The sequence below is a fragment of the Triticum urartu genome, chromosome 2A (genome assembly GCF_056163025.1).
Source record: "Triticum urartu cultivar PI428250 chromosome 2A, HENAU_Tu73, whole genome shotgun sequence".
Taxonomy (NCBI): Eukaryota; Viridiplantae; Streptophyta; class Magnoliopsida; order Poales; family Poaceae; genus Triticum; species Triticum urartu.
In genome coordinates this window covers 159,042,193-159,049,708 of record NC_141874.1, presented here as the reverse complement: position 1 = coordinate 159,049,708, position 7,516 = coordinate 159,042,193, and the positions used below count along the sequence as shown (strand labels likewise).

The 7,516-nt window shown below is 49.9% G+C and overlaps 1 protein-coding gene across 1 annotated transcript; it reads right to left on the bottom strand.

Moving 5' to 3' along the window:
• Positions 1–4,164: 4,164 nt before the first annotated feature.
• On the bottom strand, positions 4,165–7,314 carry LOC147984375 (Phototropic-responsive NPH3 family protein). Its single transcript, XM_087543521.1, has 4 exons — positions 6,661–7,314; positions 6,519–6,588; positions 5,291–6,421; positions 4,165–5,173 (listed from the first exon to the last, which is right to left on the bottom strand). The coding sequence occupies exons 1-4, from the start codon at positions 6,804–6,806 to the stop codon at positions 4,472–4,474; spliced, it is 2,049 nt and encodes a 682-aa protein (XP_087399647.1). The 5' UTR covers positions 6,807–7,314; the 3' UTR covers positions 4,165–4,471.
• Between the last annotated feature and the right edge of the window lie 202 nt (positions 7,315–7,516).

Below are 7,516 nucleotides of genomic sequence, written 5' to 3'. Positions count from 1 at the left end.
CAAGTGGCAATATAAAGTGACATTCTTTTGCATTAAGATTTTGTGCATCCAACCATAAAAGCGCATGACAACCTCTCCTTCCCTCTGCGAAGGGCCTATCTTTTATTCTTGTCTTATACTTCATGCAAAGAGTCATGGTGATCTTCACCTTTCCCTTTTTTACATTTTATCCTTTGGCAAGCATAATGTGTTGGAAAGATCATGATATATATAGCTAATTGGATGTGGGTTTTCATGAACTATTATTGTTGACATTCCCCTTGAGGTAAAACATTGGGAGGCAAAACTATAAGCCCCTGTCTTTCTCTGTGTCCGATTAAAACTTCATAACCATAAATATCGTGTGAGTGTTAGCAATTGTGAAAGATTAAAAGATGGTTGGGTATGTGGACTTGCTGAGAAGCTCTTATATTAACTCTTTCCTATCTTATGATAAATTGCAATTGCTTCAATGACTGAGATTATAGTTTGTTTGTTTTCAATGAAGTTTCTGATTCATACTTGAGTATGTGAATGAATTGTTACTTTAGCATGGGAGATCATATGACAATATATATATGTTGTTCTAAGAATGATCATGATGCCCTCATGTCCGTATTTTATTTTATCGACACCTCTATCTCTAAACATGTGAACATATTTTTCGATTTCGGCTTTCGCTTGAGGACAAGCGAGGTCTAAGCTTGGGGAGTTGATACGTCCATTTTGCATCATGCTTTTATATCGATATTTATTGGTTATTACACATTATGTCACAATACTTATGCCTATTCTTTCTTATTTTACAAGGTTTACATGAAGAGGGGGAATGCCAGCAGCTGGAATTCTGGGCTGGAAAAGGAGCAAATATTTGACACCTATTCTGCACATCTCCAAAAGTCCTGAAACTTCATGGGAGCATGTTTCAGAATATATAAAAAATATCGGGCGAAAGAAGTACCAGAGGGGGGCCACCCACCATCCACGAGGGTGGGGGCGCGCCCTACCCCCTAGGAGCGCCCCCCTGCCTCGTGGGGCCCCTGGTGGCCCTCCGATGCCCATCTTTGGCTATATGGAGTCTTTCGTCGAGGAAAAAATCATAAGCTAGCTCACGGGACGAAACTCCGGCGCCACGAGGCGGAACCAGTCTAGGGCTCCGGCGGAGCTGTTCTGCCAGGGAAACCTCCCTCCGGGAGGGGGAAATCATCGCCATCGTCATCACCAACGATCCTCTCATCGGGAGGGGGTCAATATCCATCAACATCTTCATCAACACCATCTCATCTCAAACCCTAGTTCATCTCTTGTATCCAATCTTTGTATCCAAACCTCATATTGGTACGTGTGGGTTGCCAGTAGTGTTGATTACTCCTTGTTGTTGATGCTAGTTGGTTTACTTTGTGGAAGATCATATGTTCAGATCCATTATGCATATTAATACCCCTATGATTATGAACATGAATATGCTTTGTGAGTAGTTACGTTTGTTCCTGAGGACATGGGAGAAGTCTTGCTATAAGTAGCCATGTGAATTTGGTATTCGTTCGATATTTTGATGAGATGTATGTTGTCATCCCTCTAGTGGTGTCATGTGAACGTCGACTACATGACACTTCACCATTGTTTGGGCCTAGAGGGAGGCATTGGGAAGTAATAAGTAGATGATGGGTTGCTAGAGTGACAGAAGCTTAAACCCTAGTTTATGCGTTGCTTCGTAAGGGGCTGATTTGGATCCATATGTTTCATGCTATGGTTAGGTTTACCTTAATGCTTCTGTTTTAGTTGCGGATGCTTACAATAGGGGTTAATCATAAGTGGGATGCTTGTCCAAGTAAGGGCAGTACCCAAGCACCGGTCCACCCACATATCAAATTATCAAAGTACCGAACGCGAATCATATGAACGTGATGAAAACTAGCTTGACGATAATTCCCACGTGTCCTCGGGAGCGTTTTCCTTTATATAAGAGTTTGTCTAGGCTTGTCCTTTGCTACAAAAAGGATTTGGCAATCTTGCTGCACCTTATTTACTTCCATTACTTGCTACTCGTTACAAATTACCTTATCACAAAACTATCTGTTACCGATAATTTCAGTGCTTGCAGAGAATACCTTACTGAAAACTGCTTATCATTTCCTTCTGCTCCTCGTTGGGTTCGACACTCTTACTTATCGAAAAGGACTACGATAGATCCCCTACACTTGTGGGTCATCAGTACATTGAACTCACCATGCGCCTCCAACAACTTTCATGGAGCACAACATCAAACTATTGAAGAAATCCATTCGCCCCAAGCACACCACCAAGGGGCAGGGCCCGTTAGGGTTGCGGCATGTAGGGCAAACTATACCTTTCAGAAATAGACAAAGTATCAATTAATAAACTCTCTAAAGCAATTTAAGAAAAAAAATACACATATAAAAAGAAACTAACTGGAAAACAAGTTGCAATTCAGAAGAAGCACCTCATAAAAGCAATTCATGAGAAGCTACTTCCATTGACAATCAGACTGAAACAGACAAGTTGTACTAGCTTGCCTCATATACACCACTAGTTTCATAGTGCCGCACAAAAAAACACTAGCTAAAATGTCAAATACTATCAACTAATCATAACCGGACTAACTATACACCTAGCAATTAACTAGACTATAAACAAAGCACCATAAAAAAGATACTAGGCACACTACCTGCAACTAAAATGTGGGGAACTAGCCACACATTAAAAAGGATTAAGATAAAAAAAGAAGGCACTTTTTATAGTATACTCAAGAAAATAGACAATAAATTTGGCATCAAAAGACCCAAGAACTCACAATCCGAACATCAATCACACCAAACACCTAAACTACCGACAAAATTAATCAATCCATAACCCAAACCTGCTTAAGCATAATCACTAAAAATGGTACAGATCCACGGCTCCACTAAATCAACTAAACTAACAAAAAGCCACCACCAACATCAACTTGAAACCGACACTAGAAATAATCAATACACAATGCTAACCTTAATGCAAAAGGACACGCTCAAACTAGGATATCAGATCAGAAAAGGATAAAGCTCTCAGGGTTTAAAAATATTAAGAAGGAATGGCCATTTAGGATTTACACAAAGAACACGGATTAAAGAAAGTCTATTACCATGGACTTACACTAACTAAAAGGGCATTAAGGTAGAAAAAAAGAAAGGCCTTTTATAGAATACTCAATAATATACCTAATAAAATAGTATAAGACCTAAAAACGGACTTAGTAAACATCAATCAAATCAAATATCCTAGAAACTACCAAAGAATCTAATCCAAACCTAGCATATGCATGCTCATACTTGTAAATCAACTAAAAAACAACGAGTCAGCAACAAAATGAACTTGAACTGGCACAGATCTAATCCACCAATAAAACATGAGGGATGGGAACCAATCTATGACCCAATAGGGCCTAATAGAAGAATCTACTCAAGAACGGGAAGATTAGATCAAAAGAGGAAGACTGACCAAACCCTAGCCAAATCATACTCATTTTTACATAGCAAAACACCTAACCATACATGACACAACACCACAAAAACCAAATCATGGAGAAGAGAACGAGCATACACATACCTGAACAGCAGTTTTGCTCGCTAATGGAGCACAAGAACCCTAACCCAAAGCACCGTCGAGAGCGAAAGCCTGCAAAAGAACAACAAAGAACAACTCAAGATCTGACAAATAACCGCAGAACTCAATCATATTTGAAGAAAAGAAGGGGGAAATCACAAGAACACCGAAGAAATCGACGAACCCTAGCTCGGATGGGGAGATGAGGAGACATAGAGCGAGGGAGAGTGGCGAACAGAGGAGGCAAAGTGATTGAGGGCACCCGAGCGACTGGATAAGGCAGGGACGAGACGATCCACCTCCACGATGCGGGCTGGGCTCAGAAGATTAACGGGTCGTCGAGCATAACGGGCACCACAACGAGCCCAAGGACTGACCCAAAATTGGGGTCAGTCGATCACACCAAGCCCAACACAGCCACAATCATACACAGAGAAAAAATAAAACACACGAATCACAAATCATGATCCAACGGCCACAAAATCGACTGACCAAAATTTAAAACTCAGGCAATTGACATGTAGCTAAAGTGTAAAACTAAACACAACACGGTGCAACAACAGCAAGCCAAGCCTAAAGATGTAAACATCACCTAACAAATGAATAGATAAACTATGCATATCTTGGCAGTTGCTGACGAAGTACCCACTTCACCTCGCGCTGGTTCCACTGAATGAACACCTGAACCTGACAGTAACTACCAATTCAAGCCTTTCAACATTGCTAGCAGTATGTACAAATGAGCAGTCACTACATCCATGGCTGCCAGGTTTCACCGTGGCATCTGCAGTTTCCAATTCCACAAGTAAAAAGTTCAAAACTTCCAGACTAATTTTTCTTTGGCAAGCTGTCCCGACTCCTGAGCCCTGAATGGAAGAGCACTGCAGGTCTACAAGCAGCTGAGCTGCTCTGCTGCAGCCCTGCACTTGCTCTGCTTCCCTCGGGACCTGCTCCGCCCGAACACGGCCAGTCTCGTAAACACGCGCAGGATCCTGCTGGCGCACCGTCGCTGTGAGCCCCAGCGCATGGACCCGATGCAGCTGCCGGACGCGGGCGCTCGCCGCCTGATCGCCACCGGCGCCGCCGCGTCCGCCCTGAAGCTCGGCTCCTTGCTGTCCTTGCGAACCGAGCCTCCTTTCAGGGTGTTGTGCCGCTGCAGGGTCTTCTTCAGCGAGACGATCTCCTGCTCCAGCGCCTGGATCCTGAAGCTCGCCGTCTCGTAGTCCGACGCCGCGTCGTCGTCGCCGCGGGCGCGCAGCTTCCCGTCGAGCGCGGCGTTGGTGTGGGCGTCCGTGTACGGGCTCGTGGTGCTCAGCGGCTGGCTCGTGGGGACGGGGCACCCCGGGCTCGGCGTGTACGCGCCGGCGACGCCCGGGATCAGCTCGCCGGAGAGCATGTACCGGAACGAGTCGGAGCGCTCCGCGAAGGCGCGGTGCGTGTGCATCTGCTGCACGAACAGCGCCTGCACGATGAACCGGAGCGGCATCCGCTCGTTCTGCACCGCCTGGATGCACGCCTCGTGCGACAGCTTCCGGCACTCGAGGTGCCCACACAGCGCCGCCTTCTCCTCGCCGGACAGCCCGGGATGCTCCTGCCATGACACAGAATCGTCAGCTTCCTCTCGTCAGGGACAGTTGAAAATTCAAACCAGCAAACCACTCGGACTAATAACCATGCCAGCGTGTGACCGGAAGGATACTTGTCTTACCAGTAAGTAAGTGTTGATTGCCTCGTATAGATGGTCGTGGGTCTTCCGGTCGCCGGCCGGAACGACGCCGATCAGTTCAGCCAGCCTCTCCGGCCGGAGCTTCGGATCAGCGACGATCTGCACGAGGTACCGATCCCACAACTCCGCCACGGCCTCGGCCCCTTGTCTTTGCATGGCGACGTGGTTTGAGACGATGCTCTCCATTGTCACCACCTCCAGGCTATCGGCGACGGAGACGGACCGGTCGGCGTCTTGCTCCGGCAGCGGCAGGTCATCCGCGCTGGCGAACTGCAGCTGGGACGCTACCTGGTCCCGCAGCCTCGTCCGGCTCTCCTCTTTCAGCTCGAGGGCGAGCGACCGCGACAGCAGCGCGAAGTAGAAGGCCACCGGGACGGCGCCGCTCGCCTCCACCGGGAGCAGGTCGACCACGCCCTGCAGTATCTCCGTGGCCCTCCTGTTGGCGTCGGTCTCGCCGTCGCCGGCCTCGTCCGTGCTCGCCCAGAACTTGTGGGTCTTCTTGGAGAGCACCCACTTGTTGGCGTAGAAGAGCACCACGGGGCTCACGTACTTCTCCTTCATCCCTTGCCGCCGCAGCGCCTGCACGATCCGCTTGAAGAACTCGAAGGGGAGGGCGATGAGGTCCTTGATCCAGAGGTCGCGCGCGGCGAGCTCCTTGACGACCTCGGCGTCCCAGCGGCGGCCGACCAGGCCGCGCGCGCCGGCGTCGTCGACGCCGGGCTGGTCCCGCCGCTGCTCCGGGTCGAGGATCTCCATGCACGCCATGAAGGCCAGCGACTCGACGCAGCGGCTGACGATGAGGAGCTCCTCGGCGGCGGGGAGGAGGGGCTGGCAGCGCTGCAGGACGATGAGCGCGTCGTCCCAGCTCTGCAGCACCACCTGGTTGATGTAGAGGTCGCAGCGCGCGCCCAGGCCGCCCACGTCCAGGAACTCGGCCGCGCAGCGCACCGCCGCCACGTTGAACGGGTCGAGCGCCACGGAGTCGCCGTAGCAGAAGAGCCCGATCACCTCGAAGGCGTCGGAGCCGCCGGGGAAGCTGTCCGGCAGCTCGACGTCTCCGGACACCTCCTCCATCGCCTGGCTGAAGTACCTGCTTCTTGACGCCAGAGGATCCTGCAACGACGACGACGACGACAAAGGTTAGCATGATCATGACCAAACCAGCGCCACCGCCACACCATAATTGAGTTGGTCGCAAGCTCTGACTGACCCTGTGCAGAATGAAGCTCCTGTCGGCGACGCGAACGCGCACCGTCGCCGGCGACCCGGTCTCCTTCGCCCTACAGTAGAAAGCAATCAGAATTCGATCGCCGGACAAGAGAAACAAGCAACATGCCATGAGCTTCACGTACCAGGAAAGAACTCTCCTCTGCAGCAGGAAGGCCGTGCTGGGGCTCGAGTAGGGGCTAAACATGGCAGCGGCCGCCGCTTCCTTGGCAGCCGGCGACATCTCCACCTCCGTCCCCATCTCCACCCCCCTCCCAATCATCTTCTCCATCGAGTAGCTATCAGCTATCTATCCTTCGCAGGTTAGGCAGCGTGCTAGTACTTCGTGTGATGTCAAGGATCGGAGCGCATATAAGGATGTTGAGTGCGGAGGGAGGGGAGTAACATAGGGAGGCGTGCAAAAGGGTACAATGGCTGAGGGCGCACGAATGGGGGTTGAACCCCAGTTTTAAGGCTGGGAAATCGGATCGCCCTCGTGCAACCTTTCTTAATCCTCTCTCTCCTCTCCTCCGGAGCGTTTTCTCGGTAGATTTGCTCGCCCGCACGGGGGCAGCCGTGTGAGGATCCAAGAGAGGGTCAACACTAGTTTAAGCCCCAATCAATCACCGCGTCGTCCAGTCACCACCAGAACTGCACGCACGCACGCACGCGTGATACAGATGGAAACACCTGGTATGAATCCTTGATGCAACTAATTGGCGTTTGTTGGAGTGTTGAACCAACTGGTGGAAAAAACGGGCTGCTGGCGCCATGGACGGATCGTACGATGGCCGAGAAGTCGGGGCTTCAACGGGCTCTCGGCATTTGGCGGAGCACGGTGACTTTGCCAGCCAGGGGTTGCTTGGAGTCGGAGGGAGCACGCAGACGCAGCCTCATTTTAAAACTGCCTCCCTCGAGACTCGGCATCTTGTGCGATCAGACTATCCTTTCTGCTCACGGACGCCAGAGGACCGAAATTTTAAGACCAAAATTTTTAGCGAC